General features: G+C 42.1%; 2 protein-coding genes across 2 annotated transcripts in view; one reads left to right on the top strand and one right to left on the bottom strand.

Annotated features, from left to right (window-relative positions):
- SLTM (SAFB like transcription modulator) overlaps positions 1-24,198 on the top strand; it is a 263,545-nt gene that overhangs the window by 10,262 nt on the left and 229,085 nt on the right. The window lies entirely within an intron of this gene.
- CCNB2 (cyclin B2) lies at positions 2,274-22,345 on the bottom strand. Its single transcript, XM_050796833.1, has 9 exons — positions 22,136-22,345; positions 19,978-20,106; positions 19,758-19,871; positions 13,206-13,376; positions 12,944-13,102; positions 10,886-11,122; positions 10,442-10,582; positions 3,990-4,100; positions 2,274-2,552 (listed from the first exon to the last, which is right to left on the bottom strand). The coding sequence occupies exons 1-9, from the start codon at positions 22,157-22,159 to the stop codon at positions 2,442-2,444; spliced, it is 1,197 nt and encodes a 398-aa protein (XP_050652790.1). The 5' UTR covers positions 22,160-22,345; the 3' UTR covers positions 2,274-2,441.

The raw sequence follows: 24,198 nt of genomic DNA, 5'->3' as shown, positions 1-24,198 counted from the left end.
CAATAACAGACAGAGAGCCAAATCACGAGTGAACTCACATTCACAATTCCTGCAAAGAGAATAAAATACCTACGAATACAATTTACAAGAAATGTGAAGGACCTCTTCAAGGAGAACTATAAACCACTGCTCAAGGAAATAAGAGAGGATAGAAACAAATGGAAAAACATTCCATGCTCATGGACGGGAAGAATCGATAGCATGAAAATGGCCATACTACTCAAAGTAATTTATAGATTCAATGCTATCCCCATCAAGCTACCATTGACTTTCTTCACAGAATTGGAAAAAACTACTTTAAGTTTCTATACGGAACCAAAAAAGAGCCCGCATTGCCAAGACAATCCTAAGCAAACAGAACAAAGCTGGAGGCAACATGCTACCTGACTTCAAACTCTACTACAAGGCTGCAGTAAACCACAAGGCTGCAGTAAACCAAAACAGCATGGTACTGGTACCAAAACAGACATATAGACCAATGGAACAGAACAGAAGCCTCAGAAATAACAGCAAACATCTACAACCATCTGATCTTTAACAAACCTGACAACAACAAGAAATGGGGAAAGGATTCCCTATTTAATAAATGGTGTTGGGAAAACTGGCTAGCCATATGCAGAAAGCTGAAACTGGATCCCTTCCTTACACCTTATACAAAAATTAACTCAAGATGGATTAAAGATTTAAATGTAAGACCTAACCATAAAAACCCTAGAAGAAAACCTAGGCAATACCATTCAGGACATAGGCATGGGCAAAGACTTCATGACTAAATCACCAAAAGCAATGGCAACAAAGCCAAAATAGACAAATGGGATCTAATTAAAATAAAGAGCTTCTGCACAGCAAAAGCTCCATCTGACACAGGGCTAATATCCAGAGTCTACAAAGAACTTAAACAAATTTACAAGAAAAAAACACCACCATCAAAAAGTGGGTGAAGGATATGAACAGACACTTCTCAAAAGAAGACATTTTTGCAGTCAACAAACATGAAAAAATGCTCATCATCACTGGTCATTAGAGAAATGCAAATCAAAACCACAATGAGATACCATCTCATGCCAGTTAGAATGGCGATCATTAAAAAGTCAGGGAACAACAGATGCTGGAGAGGATGTGGAGAAATAGGAATGCTTTTACACTGTTGGTAGGACTGTAAATTAGTTCAACCATTGTGGAAGACAGTGTGGCGATTCCTCAAGGATCTAGAACTAGAAATACCATTTGACCCAGCCATCCCATTACTGGGTGTATACCCAAAGAATTATAAATCATTCTACTATAAAGACACACGCGCACATATATTTATTGTGGTACTGTTCACAGTAGCATGGACTTGGAACCAACCCAGATGCCCAATAATGATAGACTGGATAAAGAAAATGTGGTACATATACATGGAATACTATGCAGCCATAAAGAAGGATGAGTTCATGTCCTTTGCAGGGACATGGATGAAGCTGGAAACCATCATCCTCAGCAAACTAACATAGGAACAGAAAACTAAACACTGCATGTTCTCACTCATAAGTGGAAGTTGAACAATGAGAACACATGGACACACAGAGGGGAAAACCCCTGCTGGGGGCCTATCGGGGTGGGGGACTAGGGGAGAGATAGCATTAGGAGAAATACCTAATGTAGATGACGGGTTGATGGGTGCAGCAAACCACCATGGCACATGTATACTTATGTAACAAACGTGCATGTTCTGCACATGTATCCCAGAACTTTAAAAAAAAAAAAAAAAAAGTTCAATGCCCATTAAAAACCAACCAAACAAAAAAATACAAAGCCATTTAGCCCATAATGTACCTGAAGCTGCACAACGAGAAAATGCATCCCAAGCTTCAACTTGAAGAGGATGCCACAGGCCCATTTTCTCCAGCTGTGACCCATGGGATGCCTCTCTCTGGTCTCAACCATGCCTTTGAGAGAGGGACCCATTACAAGGGTTGCTCTGGGCCAGACGTTCCAATGCAGGAATGAGAGAGCAGCTGACTAGCTTCTAGAAAGGAAAGTGTCATGGTTATCTTTCCATTTTAAATTTTCATAATAGACTTATTTGTATTCAAGAAGCTTAGGAATAGGTTTACTGTTCACTGAGGCCAAGTTCTAGTTTTTCCGTTTGAGAAAATGGTAGAAAGGTCTTGCCCAAGCCATAATGGCAATAATTTACATGCTATTCATAATAGCTCAAAAAGAAATTAGTCAAAGCAAGCTTTCACTGATTTCTTCAGTATAGAATACACAAATAAATACACATGGGATACCTTAAGAAAAACCAATCACTTTATTTTTCCTCAATATATATTTAGAAAATTGGTCTGAGAAGAGGTTTCATGAGATAGACCAGAGGACTATGTACAAAATCAAGAGTTCTAAACCAGTAAGAAAAAGGGTACAATGAAGCACACATCCCCAGGGGCGATGGCAGCCTAGGACCTTCCCATCAGTGGGGAGGCAAGATCTTTGACGGCTTTTGAGTTCAGCTGAGGGATCGTGCTGATCTTCAGGAGTTTGCTGCTTGCATACTTATTCTTGATGGCCTGCAGAATTTGTGATTAAGCACATGTCAGGAACCCCCACTGGTACCTTATTCCTAGTCTAATTCACAACTGTCAAAGGTCCAGGCCACAATCACCATCACAATGACAATGCCCAATTGCTGAAGCCAGTGAAAGCTCTGGGCTCATCACATGTGCCTGACCATTTCCTTCCATCCCCATTAATGAATAAAACCCAGCTGGTAGGGCTGGGCGCGGTGGCTCAAGCCTGTAATCCCAGCACTTTGGGAGGCCGAGACGGGTGGATCACGAGGTCAAGAGATCGAGACCATCCTGACTAACATGGTGAAACCCCGTCTCTACTAAGAAATACAAAAAACTAGCCGGGCGAGGTGACAGGCGCCTATAGTCCCAACTACTCGGGAGGCTGAGGCAGGAGAATGGCGTGAACCCGGGAGGCGGAGCTTGCAGTGAGCTGAGATCTGGCCACTGCACTCCAGCCTGGGTGACAGAGCGAGACTCTGTCTCAAAAAAAAAAAACCAAAAAACAAAAAAAAAAAAAAAAAAAAAAAAAAACCCAGCTGGTAGCACAGGTGATCAGAACAAATGATTTCAAGGTCCGAGTAGCAGGCTTCCTCTCATAGCCTACCAGAGGGATGGGAGGGGGAGCTGTGTTTATGACACCTAAGTGCCATCAGACATAACAGGTTCACCAGACCTGGCAGCAATAGCCGACAATCAAAGAGGGTGGCAACTAGCACTTAACAAATCCCAGACAGTCCTCTGAGGACTGAACACACAGTACGCTACCATGAAGCAAATCATGTTGTGAGGACACTTTAGACTCTTCTGAGGTTCAAATGCCTTGCTCTTTGCCACAACACACTTGGTAAGCTCTGATGTTTGGTGTCACACAAGGACAGCACTAAGTCTCCTCTGGTTCCTCCTCATAGGTGGGCCATACAGAGATAGACACCACGCCCTCAGGATGCCCCCTGAATGGGCGTCTTCTCTCTTAACCATGCTTGCTAATTAGGTGTTTTTCCATCATTGCCTCAAAAGATCCTGGACAAAGGCTCTGAGTAACATCACCTGAATCCTGCTTCCACACTGCCATTTGAAGTGGGCCCTCTCTCTTCCCAATCCCATGCAGAGCAGCCTTCTCTGCTTGCAAAGTGCCCTCCCCAGGACACTGGTATGAGCACAGAGTAATTCAACACATTGAGTAACTGGCTGGCTGACTAGGAACTGGGCCTAGACATGGCTAGCCTATCGACTTTGTTTCAAAGAAAGTTTGCTCCCAGAGTTTATCCGTATGCTGCACACCATACTATATCAGAAAAATATAAAGGATAAAGGATTTGTGCTAAAACTCTCACGTTATTAATATATTTACATGACAGCACACACACACACCCCACATATACACAAAACCCAGAACCTAAAGCATTCCACAGCTTAAGAAACAATAGTACTTACGATGAATTTAGTTAAGTTTTCGTTTACTTTCACCACATTCTTGGCCATGTGCTGCATGACTTCCAATACTTCATTCTCTGTGTATCCTGTGTAATACTGCTGCTTTAAGTTCTGAAACACAAGAAGCAGACACACATGACTGAGGGGAAAGAGAAAACCTCTGCTTCTTTAGAAGAACACATCTCATACATGATGACATTACTTATGTAAAAGCTGTACAAAAATATTCTTACCTTCTGGAAATTCAATCAAAGTCCTAAGCACTCCCACAGTACCAGCAACACTAAAGCAGCTGGTAAATGCAAGATGATTCTGGCCCTGAGACCAGACTAAATGAAGACATTGTGAAGCTCTCAGCTAAATCAAGTGCCAAAGGTCCCATAGGATCTTTTAAAGAGGTTGCACCGGTAGGAGTCCTTCAAGTGACAACACTGAAAGGGGATGAAAAAGGAGACACTTAAAACAAAGTGTCCCTTTACAGTGCTGGCCACATCTCACACAACCCTGCGTCAAAGCCTTCCCCAGCTGTCTCTGTTATGAGCTCAAGAACCCAAACAGACATACTGTCGGTCAGGGAAAGATATTCAGAAATAAGAAATAAACTGTGCTAAAAAAGCAACAATCTATCAAATCCAGAAGAACTAGGTAGGACTACCTACAATTCTCTTGTTGAACCCTGTATAATTAAGCACCAGAGAACAGAGAGAACTCAGACAACACCACAACAAGCCTTGTGACCTAGCCTCCCAAAGAGTAAAATACAAGCAAAAGAACAGCTGTCCATTGATAGTAGGATTTATCATGTAAGAAGATACATAAAGTGGCGGGGCCCAGTGGCTCATGTCTACAATTCCAGCAGTTTCGGAGGCCAAGGCAAGAAGATTGCTTGAGTTTTAAGAATTTCAGACCAGTTTGTGTAACATTGGGTGACCCTATATCTATGAAAAATGAAAAATCAGCCAAGGATGGTGGTGTCCACCTATAGTCCCAGTTACTTGAGGAGCTGAGAAGGAAGGATTGCTTGAGCCCAGAAGTTTGAGGTGTAATGAGCTATTAAGGCCATTGCACTCCAGCCTGGGCAACAGAGTGAGACCGTGTCTTTAAAAAAAAAAAAAAAGGAAAAAGGAAAAAAAGATCAGGCACAGTGGCTCACGCCTGTAATCCCAACACTTTGGGAGGCCGAGGTGGGCGGATCACCTGAGGTCAGGAGTTCGAGGCCAGCCTGACCAACATGGTGAAACCCTGTCTCTACTAAAAATACAAAAATTAGCCAGGCGTGGTGGCACATGCCTGTAATCCCAGCTACCCAGGAGGCTGAGGCAGGAGAGTTGCTAGAACCCAGGAGGCAGAGGCTGCAGTGAACCAAGATCGTACCACTGCACTCCAGCCTGGGGAACAGAGAAAGACTCCCTCTCAAAAAAAAAAAAAAAAAAAAAGGTATGTCAACTGACTTTAAGAATTCTGTGACAAAAATTCTAAAAGCGAAAGTACATTTTTTTCATATGCATGGTATAATTGGCAAATTAAACCACAATTTAATCTTTTTCTTTGAAGACCGGGTCTTAACTTTGTTGCCCAGGCTGGAGTGCAGTGGCACTATCAGAACTCACTGCAGCCTTGATATCCTGGGCTTAAGTGATCCTCCCACCTCAATCTTCCTAGTAGCTGAAACTATAGGTGTGCGCCACCATGCCTGGGTTCTGTCGCCCAGGCTGGAGTGCAGTGGCGCAATCTCGGCTCACTGCAACCTCTACCTTCCGGGTTTAGACAATTCTTGTGTCTCAGCCTTCCAAGTAGCTGAGACTACAGGCATGTGCCACCACACCCAGCTAATTTTTGTATTTTTAGTTTAGTTTGTATTTTTAGTAGAGACAGAGTTTCACCATGTTGGCTAGGCTGGTCTCAAAGTCCTGGCCGTAAGTCATCCACCTGCTTCAGCCTCCCAAAGTGCTGGGATTACAGGCATGAGCCACTGCCCAGTCTACACAATTTAATCTTAATCCTAAAATACTTTGAAGGGAAAAAAGAGGAAGCAAGAGTAAAAACTGAAATAATGCACAATTTCTAGAATTTTGAAATCAATTCTCAGAAAACTGGGACAGCAAAGCACATTTAAGAGTAAGGTGACTAAAAATGAGCCATTGGTACCATATATCAGTGGCATTTTTGCCTCAAATGTTTTATTTAAAAAAAATTCCAAATCTACAGAAAAACTGAAAGAATGACCCTGTAGATATCCTTCATGTAGATTGATCAATCATGAACATGCACCACGTTTTCCTCCTCTCCCTCTCTCTATATATGTATACTCACACACAATTTTTGCTATGCCATTTGAAAGCAATTTGCAGATATCACAGCACATCCCTGCTAAACATTTCAGAAGCATATTCTAAAAAGTACATTTTTGTACCTATCCATAACACCATTCTCACATAAGAAACACTGTCACCAGTGACTATTTTTTTAAGCATCCAGGCAGTTCCTTTTAAAATGTCTCACATTCTGGATTTGCACATTTCCTCATGATTTAATTCATGTCAAACGTTTTCGGCATGAATAGGTGATAATGTATACATCTTACTGCACAACATGGCACAGCAACTCAGGTTGTCTGCCAGTGGCAATGCTGAGCTTAATCACTGGGTGAAGGTGGAAACCACCAGACCACTTCATCATAGATGTGCAGTTTTGCTACAGAATTAACAAGTATCTATGGGATGATAATTTGAGACCATGTGAATCTTGTTTCCCAAAATTATTCCATCTAGTGATTTTTGCATTCATTGATGCACCTTGCTTGAATAAATTATTACATTACAGGTTGAAAATTAGTGGTTTCTAACTCTACCATTCTACTTTAATTATTCTGATTTTTAAAAATGAACCCCTGTTTTATTTTTTGTATCATTATGGACCCATGAATCCTTTTTTTTATACACTACAATCCATTACTGTCATTTTTCTTTTTAATGCTCTAATTCAGTCAGCCAGAGCCCTTTCAAGCCCATTCCTATGTCCCTCCTTCCCTTCCTATTTTATTGTGGTGCAATCATAGGTCACTGCAGCCTCAGACTCCTGGACTAAAGGGATGCTCCTGCCTCAGCCTCCTGAGTAGCTGGGACTATAGGCACATGCTGCCATGACCAGCTCTCCTATGTCCTTTGGTGTGACCTCATTGATCTTTGAAAATTTGTGTGCTATCTGGCACAAATTTTTCTAGGCTTACCTTGTACTTCCCCTGCCATAGCCCTTAAATCAGCAATTTCACTAATGAACCCTAGTTGACAGTAGATGATGGTATTTAGTATCCAAGATGTGCGCACTAAATATGCTCACTACTACTGAGTTGTCACTGTTTCTGAGACCCTTTATTCGGAATTTGCCGTTATTTTCAAAACATAATAGGGGTTTTCCTTTGTTTTTGTTTTGCTATTTCCTACGTGAGGACTAACCTTTAGTTTTTGTTTTGTTTTGTTTTTTCTTTTTTTTTTGAGACGGAGTCTGGCTCTGTCGCCCGGGCTAGAGTGCAGTGGCCGGATCTCAGCTCACTGCAAGCTCCGCCCCCCGGGTTTATGCCATTCTCCTGCCTCAGCCTCCCGAGTAGCTGGGACTACAGGCGCCCACCGCCTCGCCCGGCTAGTTTTTTGTATTTTTTAGTAGAGACGGGGTTTCACCGTGTTCGCCAGGATGGTCTTGATCTCCTGACCTAGTGATCCGCCCGTCTCGGCCTCCCAAAGTGCTGGGATTACAGGCTTGAGCCACCGCGCCCGGCCTTAACCTTTAGTTTTTAATTGTTAATATTTTCTCTCTTAGGCCAGGCACAGTGGCTCACGTCTGTAATCCCAGCACTTTGGGAGGCCAAGGTGAGAAGATCACTTGAGCCCAGGAGTTCGAGACCAGCCTGGGCAACATAGGGAGAGCCAATCTCTAGAAAAAACTTTAAAATTAGCCAGGCATGATGGCGTGTGGCTGGGTCCCAGCTACTCAGGAGGCTGAAGTGGGAGGATCACTTGAGCCCAGGCAATTGAGGCTGCAGTGAGCTTTAGTAGCAGCACCACACTCCAGCCTGGATGACAAAGCAAGACCCTGTATAAAAAATTAACTAATTAATAATTAAAAAAAACTCTTCCTATAGTGAAAATTTTAGTCCTTAATAACATGAATAAATTTGTTTTATCCTACAATACACATAAAATAGTTCCAGAATTATAACAACAGATTAACAACGAACCTACTAAGTAAACTTGATGTTACCACTTTAGTCCTTTGTTTTGTCATACTTTAAATCCCACTAAGGATGCTCAGTCAGAATGCTGTGTTCAGGTTACAGACTTTTTTTTTTTTTTCTTTTTTTGAGACAGGGTTTTGCTCTGTTGCCCTGGTTGGAGTGCAGTGGCATGATCATAGCTACTTCAGCCTTGAACTCCCAGGCTCAAGCAATCCTCCTGCCTCAGCCTCCTGAGTAACTAGGACTACAGGTGTGCACCACCATACTCAGCTAATTTTTAAATTTTTTGTAGAGATGGGGGTCTTGCTATGCTACCCAGGTTGGGCTCGAACTCCTGGGCTCAAGCAACAAGTACTTAAATTAATTCTTTCCTCTGTGTTCTGTTACCAGTTTCACATGTGGTTACATTGTTTATTTCCACTTAATTACAATTTAAAGTTTGCATAAAATATTTACATTGTTCAAAAATCAAAAAAGTTACACTGTATTATAAAGTCAATAAAAGGTTACAATCAGAAGCCCTCTCATCCTCAACCTCCGCCCTGTTCCACAGAACCCCATAGTATCCACTTTCATTCTTTCTGGTTTATTCCTCCTGTACCAAAAAATTAAACAAATATATAAATATATATACATACAGACACACACACTTTCTTGCATAAAATGTAAACTACAATATACATTGTTTAGGTGAACAGCTCCACCATGTTGCCCTGGTGACCTTGCCTATATCCATATAGGACAGGCCAAGGCCTGAACCACAGCTGATTGGTCCTGGCAAAATGCTTTGTGATCCTCCTGGAAAAGGAGGGGATGGCAGGTGTGGGCAGAGCTGCGGCCCAGCCATCTCCCATTCACCTCCCTATCTCCTCTGGGAGGCTGTCACCAGACAGCTTCTTCTATTTTTTTTTTTTTTTTTTTGGAGACAGAGTCTCGCCCTATCCCCCAGGCTAGAGTGCACTGGCACGATCTCAGCTGAATGCAACTTTTGTCTCCCGGGTTCAAGTGATTCTTATGCCTAGGCCTCCCGAGTAGCTTGGATTACAGGCACCTACCAACATGCCTGGCTAATTTTTGTATTTTTAGTAGAGACGGGGGTTTTGCCATGTTGGCCAGGCTGGTCTCAAACTCCTGACCTCAGATGATCTGCCCACCTTGGCCTCCCAAAGTGCTGGGATTACAGGCATGACACCCGGCCAAGACAGCTTCTTATCCCCTAGGTTCTGATGAAGTTTTCTGCTGTGCTGCTTTCAGGGTATACCTGCAGACTAGAAGACTGCTTAGCAGTGATCTACAACTGGCTTCTCCACAGCAGTGTACCTGTGGCTTGCACTGCAGCCATCCAGCTCCATTTGTTTCCACATTATCCTTTTTGCCATGTGAAACAAAGACCCAGGGAGCTGCCAACCTTGGCTACTCTTCTGAATCTACAAGTGGCTCATTCTATTCTTACTGGCTAAATCAGTCAGGCCTTGGCCTTCCTTTGTCTCGTGTGCTTGACAACTTTTTGACTTAACATAATATCTAAGAAATTGTCAGTTCTTAGTGGCCTTCCTCATTCTGTACTACTCTATAATGCATACATGCACCCTGGTATATATAGTCAACTCACTTCTATTTGAACTGTTCCAAGTAGCTTGCTTGCTTTCTTTCCCAAGAGACAGGGGTCTCTCTATGTTCCCCAGGCTAGACTTGAACTGAGCCTGAGCTCAAATGATCCTCCTCCTTCAGCCTCCCAAGTAGCTAGAACTATAAGCACAAGCCCCCACGCCCCTCTGCAAGCAGCTTTCCTTTAGGCCTTTGAACTTTAAACAGTTGCTTCAGGCTAGGCATAGTGGCTCATACCTGAAATCCTAGCACTTTGGGAGGCTAAGGTGGGTAGACTGTTTGAGCCGAGTTCAAGGCTACCCTAGGCAACATGACAAAACCCTGTCTCTACAAAAAAATTACAAAAATTAGCGAGGCATGGTCATGCATGCCTGTAGTCCCTGTTACTCGGGAGGCTGTGGTAGGAGGATCACTTGAGCCTGGGAGGTCAAGGCTGCAGTGGGCTGTGATGGCACCACCACACTCCAGCCTACACGACAGAGTGAGACCCTGTGTCAACAACAAAACAAAACCAATTGCTTCAATGACAGTGTTGTAAAAATGCTAAGGCCTTTTCATATTATGAGGGACTAAAATATAGCCTAATTAATTTCTTCTTAAATCCACCACTCACCCATTTTCCTTGTCCTAGAAGCTTCTGAGACAAACAGGAAGCAGCTGCTGCTACCTTAGAAGGATGATAATGCACCATATCATAGTCGATGAGAGTCAGCTCCATCAAATATTTGGCTAAAGTGTGCTGTTCAACATCAACCTAAGAAACAACAGCAACGGACAGTAAGAATCACAACTGTAATTACTATCTTGCAAAAGTCTGCATGAAGCCTAGGAACTCCAATTCACTTAACTCACTTATCCTTCTGAAGAATTACTCTATTCCACACTATGTTGTAAACATAGATCATGAGGCCTTTCTCTTAAGAACTGATGAGGTAAGCATTAAGACTTATCTAAAGGATGCGTCCTATAAATTAATAAGCTTTCCTTTAATTAGGTGAAGGTTTCTAGGATGAGACACCAAGCAAAAACAGTCTCTTACAGAGTTGGAGGCACTTACTTCCCCGGCTTTTGATGCTCGCCTTAAGAAGTGTAGTGGCAACGGTCGACCCAACTCAAATTTCAATTCTTTCAAAATTAGAGTTTCCATTTCTCGGATTTGGGAACTGGTATAAGCGTTGTCTGTGATGTAAACAAAGTCTTCAATATTTGGAGAAAACATCTCCTCATACTTGGAAGCCAAGAGCAGAGCAGTAATCCCAACTAATTGAAGCTTCTTCCGGGAAACTGGCTGAACCTAATGCAAAATTAACGTATCAAAAGTCACACCTAACAAGAAGAGCGAAGCTTTGGGTGGGAAAAGAGGAAAGGGAACCCAGTCCTGGAAACGTGCACATTGTCTTTGCTCATGGCCCTCATAAGGGCACAGGAGACCTGACTGTTCCACCACGGATCATGACAGCTATCTGTAATTGAGTACTGTGTGCTAGGCACAGTGCTAAGATTCTAACATACTGTCTCATCTAATCCTCATAAAAATCCTAGGAAGGACATATTTTATTCCTCAATTACAAATAGATGTCCTGAGAACAGATTCAGACACCATGCCAAGATCATTCAGTTGCCAAGAAGGGAAGAATTCAAGCCTGAATACCAAGCTCCTAGTCACTCTTCCCACAACTTCATGCTGACTTGAGTATCTGTGGCAGCCCTGACCTGACACACTAAGCATGGTCGGAATAGAGATGAGGCCAAAGAAAAAAAGTGAGAATTTAATGGATGGCTAATTTCCTTAATCCTTACCAAAAGCACACCCATTATTCAGCTTAGAAAATTTTTCACTAACGCTTTGGAGTCAGAGAGACTCTCAGGCTAGGTAAAGTGTTTCCCTTAATTGCTTTCTTTCCCCTCCCAAACTGGGACTCTGCGCTTTTCTTGCTTCAACTCTCATTATTAAAAATCTACCATGGCTGGGCACAGTGGCTCATGCCTATAATCCCAACACTTTGGGAGGCCGAGGTGGGCGGATCACTTGAGCTAAGGAGTTTGAGACCAGCCTGGGCAACATGGCAAAACCCCATCTCTATAAAAAATCAAAAACTTAGCTGGGTGTGGTAGCATACGCCTATAATCACAGCTTCTTAGGAAGCTGAGGCAGAAGGATTGATTGAGCCCAGGAAGTTGAGGCTACAGTGAGCCCAGATTGTGTCACTACACTCCAGCGTGGGCAACGACAGAATAAAACCCTGTCTCAAAAAAATAAAAAATAAAATATTGTTGTGCTTTCCTGCCCAAAGAGGAATGCATACTACCTGGGATTTTGTAGTATCTTAGGGCCATTATTGTAAAGTAATTTTTATTACATTGTTTGGACAGAATTTGTGCCTGACCTAAACCCCTATCCTGAATGTTGACTTTAAATAAATAAATCCTTATCTGCAGGGCTATTGTTTGGTAGATAACACACTGGCGATTTATATCTGCTTTCTCTTCTAACAGGTCAGGGGCTGTGCATTACTCACTGATAAATATGCTGAAGATTATTTTTGCCTCTCATTTTCTTATATTACTCTTTATTACACTACATTCTCAGTCCACTCCACACACACCCCTGCTCCTTTAAAAAAAACACCTTCTTCTTCCACCTGCTTCTTCTACAGTGATTCAATGCCATAGTTGGCTGGAAATGTGGAGGTTCTCTAGCCAAACTCATCATTTTTCAGAAGAGGAAACTTAAAACTTAACACCAAAGAGCACCAAACTATGGAAATTGTGCAAGCAGGCCCAGAAAACCAGCATCCAAAGGCACTACAGGCTTCAGATGGACTTCCAGCCCAACTGATGGTATATTCCTCTGATGAAGGATTGTGGCAATGCAATATTTCCCCCAAGTGCTTTTTAGTTGACTGGTCTTACAGAAATGCCCAATATTGGTCAGCATCATCAAAGGCTTGACACATCTGGATTACTTCCCTTTTTAGTCCCTAAAGTTCTTTGGCTTCTCATAATTTGATTTTTGGTTTTTTTTCCAGAAGTACCCACTTTAGTTTTCTATCTCCCAAGCATAAATGCAATGTTCAATGAGCCACTGGCGTGAAGTCCCTGAAGCCACACCTACCTGTAAAAATCGATCCATAATGGCAACACACATGTACAGAGTCTCCTGCAGAAGCCTAAACTTGGAGTGGACCTGCACCAGCCAGTCCACCAGGATGGCACGCATGCGTCCATTTATATCTCTTCCATCTAAGAAATGTGGGTTTATGGACTGCAAAACCTGTGGGTAGAATCAAAAGTTTAAAAAGCTGACCTTGTTTCCTTCCCAGCTGTGTGATAAATTCCACATTGCTTATACAACCAAAACACAAAGACCCACCCACCTCCAGCTGCCTGAGATACTGATAGATATCCTTAACGTAGTCACTGCAGAGCTGAGGGTTCTCCCAATCTTCATTATCAATGTCCTCGATTTTGCAGAGCAAGGCATCAGAAAAAGCTTGGCAGAGATTCTCTTCCTTCATGGAGACATCCTCAGGTGTGGGAGAAGGACCCTACACCAACAAATTAAGGCACATGTAGGAGAAGCCTTAACCACAAATACATGCAGAGCCAACTGGCTTAAATATCAATATCATAAGCACATTTGAAATAAGTTGAAGACAAAACAAATTCCATACCAAGAGGTGAATAATTCAAGATAACGTATGTGAAGTTCTTCAAGAGACACTTATCTGTTTAAAACTAATTTCACTCAAACTGAAAACTTAAGTCCTCCCAATGGCCTACAGACCTTATATAATCTGGCCCTCCCCACTTCCCTCGCTGACCCATCTCCTGCTTCTCTCCCCTGACTGCTCCACTCAAACCAGGTTCTTCTTACCCAGAAAGCTCTTGCCCCTATGTCCATATGGGTAACTCCCTTACTTTCTTCAAGTTTTGGTTAAATGTTACATTCTCAATGGGGTCTATCCTGACTCCTATTTAAAATTATCTGGCCAGGCACAGTGGCTCATGCCAAGGCAGGTGGATGGCTTGAGCCCAGGAGTTCAAGACCAGCCTGGTCAACATAGCAAAACCCCGTCTCTTCTTTAAAAATACAAAAATTAGCTGGGTGTGATGGTGCCCCCCTGTAGTCCCAGCTACTCAGGAGGTTGAGGCAGGAGAACAGCTTGAACCTGGGAGGCAGAGGTTGCAATGAGCCAAGATCATGCCACTGCACTCCAGCCTGGGCTGGACGGAGCAAGACTCCACCTCAAAACCAACCAAATAAACAAACAAAAAACAAAATTATCACCTGTCTCCAATCCCTGTCCTCCCACCCTACCCATATGTCTCATCTCTGTTTTTTCTCATGAAATCTATACTTCTAAAATTCTATAGTTTATATAGTATGTGTATTATTATCTGTTTACCTCTGCCAGAATGTAAGCTCTAAAAGCTTACGTTTATTTAATTGGTTTTGCCCACTAAGGTACCTCAAACATCAATATAATCCCTGATACGTAGTAGGTGCTCAATAAATGAAAGAAACTTGACCACCTGGGTTCAAAGATTATTGGAGCAGATCATTCTACTTTAGTAGCAGCCTCTTCTGCAGTAAAATGTTTTCTTCTCTTTACTAATTTATTCTAAATTGAAAAACTGGCAACTAAAAAGGAGAAAAGCATATTCCAGTCTATAAATAAAATAGGAGAAGGGAGCAAAGACTGAGCACGTATACAACTCAGTATTTCACTTTCCTATGCTGACTGGGTAATTATTTATAAAAATTACACAAATTAAAAATTTATAAAGTCGTTAAAACAAGCATTTATTAATGAAATATAAATAAATCATTGCTTTTTAAAATTTTATTTATTTATTTATTTATTTTGAGATGGAGTCTCACTCTGTCCCCCAGGCTGGAGTGCAGTGGCATAATCTCGGCTCACTGCAAGCTCCGCCTCCTGGGTTCACGACATTCTCCTGCCACAGCTTCCAGAGTAGCTGGGACTACAGGCGCCTGCCACCATGCCCGGCTAATTTTTTATATTTTTAGTAGAGATGGGGTTTCACCGTGTTAGCCAGGACGGTCTCGATCTCCTGACCTCATGATCTGCCCGCCGTGGCCTCCCAAAGTGCTGGGATTACAGGCGTGAGCCACCGCACCCGGCCAAATCATTGCTTTTAAAAAGAAGTACTTCTCCAAGTAAAACCTAATAAGATGCTAAGCTATACAAATATATATTAAGGTAATAAAATATTTTTTAAAAAAAGGAGGCAGCCAGGCGTGGTCAGAAGTTTGAGATCAGCCTGACCAACGTGGTGAAGCCCCGTCTCTACTAAAAATACAAAAATTAGCTGGGCCCATGGTGGCGCACACCTGTAAACCCAGCTACTCAGGAGGCTGAGGCAGGAGAATCGCTTGAACCTGGGAGGCAGAGGTTGCAGTGAGCCGAGATTGCGCCACTGCACTCTAGCCTGGGCAATAGAGTGAGACTCTGTCTCAAAAAAAAAAAAAAAAAAAAGAGAGGGCTTTATGATAGAATAATTTTAATTTACAGTAAAGCTCAATGATTATAATTTCCAGTCTTAGAGGATACAACAACAACAACAGAGAGCAGTTTAAAACATGTCCTCCCCTCTTAAATCAAAGGTTTTAAACTGAGGAGGGACCAGGTGAGCAAAAGCTATGCAGGCATGCATGCCATTTATTCAAGAATTTGAGAACCCAGGCCAAGTGCGGTGGCTCACACCTGTAATCCCAGCATTTTAGAAGGCTGAAGCAGGTGTATTGCTTCAGCTCAGGAGTTCGAGGCCAGCTTAGGAAACATGGCAAAACCTCACCTCTACAAAAAATACAAAAATTAGCCAGGCATGTTGGCGCACTCTTGTTGTCCCAGCTACTTGGAGGCTGAAGTGGGAGAATCACCTGAGCCCAGGAGATCAAAGCTGCAGTGAGCCGTGATTATGCCACTGCACTCCAGCCTAGAGATAGAGTGTGACTCTGTCTAAAAAAAAAAGAAAAAGAAAAAGAAAGGAAAGGAAAGAATAGCATAGAATAGAATAGAAGTTGGACACCTGGAAACCTCAAGGAGCTAGGACAAATGAGTAGAGGTACCCAGGGTACCAGAGACGGTAAGACCTTAAGGAAGATGAACAGGCAAAAGGAAACCAAAGAAAATCAAGGCAATTCAGGGAAGTGCAAATTGATTTGAGATGTCAGCAGGATAGCCTGTGAGGTGTGAGAAGATGAGCTGAAAAGCAGAACAAGAGCCGGGCTAAGCAGCTTAGATTTTATCCAAAGGTAAGGTGCAACAACTGAAGGAGTTTAGCAAGTGACTGGAATCAGATTTGCATTGTAATAAGTATATGCAGCTTCAGGTGAAGGTTAGCCTTTTCAAGGATAAGCATTATCACCCACCCCTGGAAGGGCAGTCAATACCAAAAAGTCTGGTTTAAGGAGTCAGAGGTTATCATGTGCTATCATAGCAGTTTAGAATGTTTTTCTGGCTCCTATTCAGAAGTGCAACTGAGTTTAGCCATATCCAAAAGCCACCAGGGGCAGGGTGTGGTGGCTCACATCTGTGATCCCAGCACTTTGGGAACCTGAGGTGGGAGGATCACTTGTGCGTAGGAGTTTGAGTTGAACCTGGGCAACACAGTGAGATCTCGTCCATCAATCAAGCAATCAACAACAAAAGCCACTAGGTTAAGACAAAGATTCTTGCTCTGGCCCTTAATTTAGAATTACTTGAAAGCATTCATTGTGAACTCCAACATGATTTAATTATTGTAAGACCCTTTATAAGATCCTACTCATCTGGTCAGGTAATCTGTTCTAGCTATGACTCCTCAGTATACCTCTCATAAGCGTGCATCTCTCTCTGTGACAGATAAAGCCATGCTTTTACTCCTGTGTTCTCCAACTTGACAGGGAGCTCCTCTGGACAGAGTCAATGGTTTATTCAACTTGTTTCCCCAGTGTCCAGCAAACATGGGACTAGTAAAAAGCCTTCCTTGTCCTTTCAAACTACTGTGTTTACCAAAGCCTCATTAATCAGCAAAAAACACCATTTTCTTCAAAACCTGCAGGATAATAAGCTTCTATGACTACCTGTAAAGGGCTGGAACTCTTCCAAGGACTCACTTTGTGATTCAGTTGTGTCAGCTGCTACCAAGAGAGAAACATGCCCTCCAGTTTTGCAGAAAGGATGGTATAAATTTGGTTAGAAGACAGGGAACATCTCCTATCATGGACACAATGGACACATGGCTTATGTTATCATCTTTCCAGGAAAATTGCTAGAAACCCATGCACTCAAGTGGTATTTCCACACCTCCAGGGATTGGCTCTAAAGAACAGTGATAACCCTGCAGATAGAGCAGGTGACAAAGTAAAAGCCAGAGAGCTGACCAGAGACATGCAGGCAGAGGGATTCACCTGCTAGAAGGTGTGGCTCTACCTAAATCATGGACTTAGAGATTCCTTCACTACTGTCTTTCTCAGAGGGAAATGTATTTGAATTGGAAGTAACTGTTGTTCATTAATTCCTGATAACTTCTAAATCTAGAACATGTAGCTATATGTTTCAATCCTGGAACTGATTTTTATATGAACTGAGCTACAGGTCCATAATGCTTTATCTCAAACAAACAGTGGCCTCAATTTTGCCAGGAAGCAAGAGAAAAAGGAGTCAGCCAAGGATTAAAGGAAACACAAAAAGGGTGAAGTTATGGAGGTCACAGGAGGAAACTATTTTTCTCTTTGTTTCTTTCATATTTGAGCTCTTTGCTTTAAAAAAAAAAAAAAAAAAAAAAAAAAAAAACAGTCTTCTTTTCTTCTTCTCTAACTTGAACAGTAATAGGTATCCATGGTAAAAGTCTGACGTTTTAAGGAAGAAAATGCAAGTCAATCTTAAGTCCAACATAATACTCAAAAATAACTACCATTCAATATTATGCATACAAATGTACATTTTAAAAGGAAATCTGGGGTTGCACTCTTTATATATTGTTATAATCTGATTTTTCCACTTAATGTTACAAGCATTTTGATGCCTTTAAATATTCTACTAAAACATCATATTTATGGCTGCATAGTATTTCCTTAAATGGATTTAACTAGAACTTCTCTACTCTATAAGAGACATTCATCATAGCACTATTTAAAAGTACTTGATTATCCCTCTGATCATTTTCTTTGGATTAAAAACAGACCTACTGGGTACAGAGAATAACCATTTGAAATATATTACCGCCAGGCGCAGTGGCTCACGCCTGTAATCCCAGCACTTTGTGAGGCGGAAGCAGGTGGATCACCTGAGGTCAGGAGTTCGAGACCAGCCTGGCCAACATGGTGAAACCCCGTTTTACTAAAAAATACAAAAAATTAGCCAGGTGTGATGGCTCACACCTGTAATCCCAGCTACTCGGGAGGCTGAGACAGGAGAACCACTTGAACTCGGGAGGCGGAGGTTGCAGTGAGCAGAGATCAAGCCACTGCACTGCAGCCTAGGCGACAGAGCAAGACTCTGTCCCCCTGAAAAATACATATATATTGCCAAATCGCCGTCCTGCGATGTGGGAGGAACCACATTCAAACCCTTACACATGCAAAACACTACACAACTGCTAAGACATCAAGGTCTGAATACCAGCCTTTGGGTTTGGCTTTCAGGAGGTCACTATTATAGAAACCTTCAAGGGAAGGCTTCTTAAAGGAAATCCCATCTCAACTATTTGTTCTAAGCTTTAGTTCTCATAAAGAGCAACATGCTTTCAACCATCATCTCTGTGGAGAAAGCTGACAAATCCATTCCTTGCCTTCAGATGTTGCTGCCACATTTCCAACTGCATTTCCAGGCAGATGTCCCTCTGTTACCTCAACAAATCGGAAGCCAAACGGGATACCTTTACCAAAGATACTGCCCTCTCCTCACTTTCCTACTTTTTGTTCATCTACTGCACAAATGGTTTATTTAATATCCAAGTGGTTAAGGATACCACTCCTGCATGCAAGCCATGTGTCCAAAGTATTCCTTCCTAAATATAAGATGATGGCCCTGAAAGACGTTCTGAGACATCCTAACACATTTGATGTTGTTTCTTCATACCCAGTATTGATACTAATGTATGGGCAGGCGCTTACGGAAGATCTGGGCTAGCTCGAGCTCATCAGCTCTTGCTTGGACAAGTGCAATACCCCCTAACTTACCTCCCTACATTGTTTTCATCATTTCTCTACTCCTCAAAACTCTGTTTCCTCAAGCCTAAGGGGATAAAAATTCAAATCCCCAAGACCTTCAAATCCAACTGCAACCTTCTTCCCAGCCTTACCTTCTGGTTCCTCACACAAGCCGCCTGACTCAGTTAAGTATTTCAGACTTCTTAACCAAAGGACATGCTTATAGGTCCATTACCGCTTTGGTACCTTGATCTTTGTTGCTACTTTGTTATCCAAAAAGGTGACCTTTCCTATCATTTTCTCTCTACCCCTAAAAATCTCACTCATTCCATGAATTTTCCCAACCACTTCATCCTTTATTTGGTTATTAAGGTAATTAACTTTATTATTCAGGGTCGTAGTTTTTTGTTTTTGTTTTTTTTTTTCAGAGACAAGGTCTTGCTCCGTTGTCCAGGCTAGAGTGCAGTGGCACAATTATAGCTCCTTGCAGCCTTGAACTCCTGGCCTCAGGTGACCCTCCTGCCTCAGCCTCTCAAAGTGCTGAGATTACAGGCATAAGCCACCATGCCCAGCTTCAAGGTCATAATGTTAAATTAAGTACCATCATTTAAAAGGTGTATATACTCATTTCCTACACTGTTGCTTCAAAGGAGAGTTCTAGCTATGAATGTTCGTTAAAAGGTGCAGCAATGATAACGGCACCCTTGTAGTCTGGCTAAAAACAGGCTACCTCATTAAATATGTTTGTAAATTCAGAACTTCCTACCTTTGGGGCCAACATTTCCATCTGTACTGGTTTGACAGAAGCAGTAGGTTTCAGTTGTTTGTTGACATTTGTTGTTTTGGTGGGTTGAACTGGTACTTTGGTGTTCTGAGCTTTCTATAAGGAAAAAGAAACATGAATAGGGCAAGACAGCCAGTGTTGTGAGACTCAGCACTATACAGAATCGGCCTCTGTATTCACATTCAGTCTTCATCATTGTTACCTTAGCTACTTGTGCTGCTCTGGTTGTAACTTTATTTCCAATTTCTTCTAAAACAGTTCGCCTAATAGTCACATGACTCTTAACTTTAGAATTAAATCCTGTGTCAATATTCTCCAAATCACTGGACACCTGAAAAAAAAAAAAAAAAAAAAAAAGGTAATGAAACCTTGAAAGAATTTGAAATACTTTGCTAATATTAGATACTCAAATTTAGAATTGCTTTGGGAAAGGACAATACGTCAAGATTTATTTGCAAGATGGAAAAGGTACATTTCAGGAAGTCTAAAAAAAGGCTATTCGTGATTAATAACATCACTCTAAATTAGGCAAATCACCCATCTACTTTATCTGTAATAAAGATCCTCCCACTAACCTTGCAAAACTATTCTGAATATTCAAGTGGGCCTGTAAGAGAACTTCAAAGCTTATTACTATTTAATGATTATTTATCATAGTACCCATATCACTTGGTAGAGATCCCTGCAAGTTAAAGGCATATACTTAAAAACCTTCCTTTACAGAGCTTGGTAATACGTAAATTAAGATGAAAAATTATAAAGCTATAATATTAATAGTTAATAATAGGTCTGGTTGTTTAAAAACCAGATGTTTAAAACCTAAACTAGCTTTGATTCTTATGCCATTTTACAAATAAGAAATGCTCCTGTATGCATGATCTTTTAGAAGTGCAGCTTTTTAAAATGAGGCTGCCATAGAATGGATTTTCTCTTATATTAAGGATATTTAGAATGGAAATAGTTTCCTTGGATAATACAGTTTTAGCTCCCAAACTCAGGGAAGGTGGGAATTGATGAAATAAAAATTGTCAGTTGACTTTAACCTGCTTTAGACATAATGTGCTTAGAAATAAAACTTGCTAGGAAAAGCAATTCATACCAAAAAAAGCTTATTATAGAAGAGATAAACATTTCATTAAAAAAGAAAAAAACAAAAAACCAGCATGTCGTATCCCTCAGAGTTCAGGGTCCTGACTCTAATAAAACTCCCAACAAGGGGTCTGAGTGGATCTACCAGGATAGAGGGACAAGGGAAACTCAAGCCTTCCCTGAACAGAAAGGTTCTGACTATTAAATAACGTTATAGAATACATTATTATAAAAAATTACTTGTCAGTTGGACTTAGATCCACAAAAGGATATTAATTAAATGCTGAATATGTTCAATCTATTAGGATTCTCAAAAGTCAGGCTGTTCAATTTTTTCCAGCAGCAACTACCAATCTGAAAAAAGTGTTTGAAAATGTAATGCTTATGGGTAGAAGCCAGCTAATGTGACTAAATTTAAATTCATCTGGATAGGAAAATTGGCAGCTTTTATCTAACCTTATAGCCAAGATGATGGAACTCAGGTGTGTCAGGGCCCTCTAGCTTTCAGCAAAGGAAAAAAGTAGGTCCCGGCACAATTCAAGCCCACAGGAAAAATACCCAAAACACCGTAACACTTTGATCTCTGCAAGGATGAAATAAATGAATTTGGACCCTTTTCTCTCAGTCTGCCACGTTGGTCCAAACTATATTCAAAAATCTCTATTACATTTGAGTAAATAAATTTTTTAAGGGGACAAACCCATGTATTAGTGAACGTAGCCTGGAAGACTTAGCGTGCAGAAATAAATGGGAAAGTCATACAAAAAGAAATGTGAACAATCAGAAAAACAGCCTGGCAGTAGCCTGATGAAACACGCACACTTTACTGCCTACAGAACCCTTCCAGTCCTCCTCCCAGCCCCCACCACAGATCCCTTAGTTGGCAAGGAGTTGTAAGAAAGGGGGAGGGAAATCCCAGGAACGTGTAAGTAGATAACTCTCTGGCAATGAAGAGCACTTGGGGATCGCTCGCTGAGTACTAGGCCCAGTGCTCTGGGGGCTCGCTTGACAGGTGCCATCTCGGAAGCGCTTTCCTACACTTCTCCCACCCCGGAGCAGGGAGGGGCACAGGGAGGGCGGAATCCAGACGGGGAGAGGCCGGCAGGAGACGACCCGCCGCAGGGCCAGGGACGTGGGCGAAGCGGGGAGCTCCGGAGAAGAGAAAAGCAGTCTAAGTTGGGACGGAGAAGCTCGGAGCAAACGAGAGAAGCGACAGGGGAGCTGTGGGGCCAACGGACTCGCCTCCGACAGCGGTCGCCGAACACACTCACCGTTGGGCGTCGGAGCAGCGCCATGAGGGACGGGGAAAGCAAGAGTGCCAGCCCGGCCCAGGGAGGGACACGGACTGAAAAGGGAGGGCACTAGCGTACGAGGCGCCGTTAGGGCTGCTCTCCGGGCCCGCAGCGCTGGGGATCTTCGACGCTGTAGCCTTGTTCCAGGATTCAAATACCGCGTCGCTTGCGCCCCATTGGGCGGCCCTGCGCACGGCGCGCTCTTCTCATTGGCCAACACAGAGGCACTCTCGCACTCTCATTGGCTGAATTTTCTTAGACCCGTTTGATTGTCCCAACAGCCGGTTGGGATGTTTTTTCTGCCTACGGTCTTTAAAAAAAAAAAAAAATTCCCAGTCTCTGAGACAAACAAAAAGGAACTGTCTCATTGGGAAAGCAGACGTAGGATACCTCTGAATTTTGACAAGGCCTCATCTACAAATGTCTGTCGACGTTTGTACTGGGTGGGCGGAAGTTGGTTGGCCTTTATTCGTCCTGGGCGTGTTGGGGTTTAGGTTGTGTTGGCCGGAGTGCAGGAACCGGCCCCTCCGGGTTGCTCAGGGCAGCAGTGCGTTAGGTGGTTGAGACATAAAAGTGTGCTAAAACAAAAAAAGGGAATAATGGCGTTTACTCAAAAACCCAAATTCTCAAGTAAGGCAAAAAAAAAAAAAAAAAAAAAAAAAAAAGATAAAAAGAGATTTGTGTGATTGGTGATTCATGTAAGTTCTCCATTGTATTCCCAGCGCCTAGTACATCGTTTGTCATATATGGTTGGTGCTCAATAAATATTCGTCTAACAATCAGCCCAAGCAGAGAATTCATGACTAAGACCCCAAAAGCAAATGCAGCAAAAACAAAAATACATCAATGGGACCTAATTAAACTAAAAAGCTTCTGCACAGCAAAAGAAAGAAACAGACAACCACAGAATAAGAGAAAATATTTGCAAACTATGCATCGGAAAAAAGACAAGTATCCACAATCTACAAGGAACTCAAATCAGCAAGAAAAAAAATAATGCCATCAAAAAATGGGCAAAGGACATGAATAAATATTTCTCAAAAGAGATATTCAAATGGCCAACAAATACATGAAAAAATGCTCAACATCACTGATCATCAAAGAAATGCAAGTTAATACCACAGGGAGATACCACGTTACTCCTGCAAAAACGGCCATCATTAAAAAGTCAGAAAAACGGCCGGGCGCAGTGGCTTACACCTGTAATCCCAGCACTTTGGGAGGCCGAGGCGGATGAATCACTTGAGGTTAGGAGTTCAAGATTAGCCTGGCCAACATGGTAAAAACCCATCTCTATTAAAAATACAAAAATTAGCTGGGCGTGGTGGTACAGACCTATAATCCCAGCTACTCGGGACGCTGAGGCAGGAGAATCACTTGAACCTGGGAGGCAGAGGTTGCAGTGAGCCAAGATCACGCCACTGCATGCCACCCTGGGCAACAGAGTGAGACTCTGTCTCAAAAATAAATAAATAAATAAATAAATAAATAAATAAATAAATAATATTTGACCAAACTTTCCCATCATTCTTAAATGGTTCTGTAACTTGGGTACGAATAATCAGTGTGGTTGAACGAGCCTTATGTAAAGTTAAATTCCTAAATTGCCTCAATCCCTATTACCTAACAGGAATAATTGTAGCTACTATGTGAAAAGATGTTAGCCTATCCATAATCATCCTCTAACTAAAAACTAGGTATCCTATGGAAACGTCTCGGAAAAGAAATATAGATGTTTTAGTGCACTGAAGTTGTAAAATATTTTTGCTTTATGTTGATATGTTATCAAAAGATACAACCATAAAAGTGACAAATCTTGCTTACTCATAGGGCTTTGTAAACAAATGTTATGAATGGTAAAGTGCTTTCTTATTTTATTTTTTTAAGTCAGGGTCTTGCTCCGTTGCTCAGGCTGGAGTGCAGTGGTGCCATCACGGCTCACTGCAGCCTCGAACTCCTGGTCTCACGCCATTCTCCTGCCTCAGCCTCCTGAGTATCTGGGACTACAGGCATATGCCACCACTTCCAGCTAATTTTTAAAA

Source organism: Macaca thibetana, chromosome 7 (assembly GCF_024542745.1).
Source record: "Macaca thibetana thibetana isolate TM-01 chromosome 7, ASM2454274v1, whole genome shotgun sequence".
In the NCBI taxonomy this organism is placed as follows: Eukaryota; Metazoa; Chordata; class Mammalia; order Primates; family Cercopithecidae; genus Macaca; species Macaca thibetana.
Note: the sequence above shows the minus strand (reverse complement) of the source record. Positions and strands in the feature narration are given on the sequence as shown.

Excerpts from the sequence above, each read along its gene's own strand:
- CCNB2 (XM_050796833.1), bottom strand. The coding sequence starts at position 22,159 with ATGGCGCTGCTCCGACGCCCAACG. Across the intron at positions 19,872-19,977 it reads GAGCAGCACAAGTAGCTAAG|AAAGCTCAGAACACCAAAGT; the intron begins GTAACAATGATG and ends TTTTCCTTATAG. Across the intron at positions 11,123-12,943 it reads TTATGGATCGATTTTTACAG|GTTCAGCCAGTTTCCCGGAA; the intron begins GTAGGTGTGGCT and ends ATTTTGCATTAG.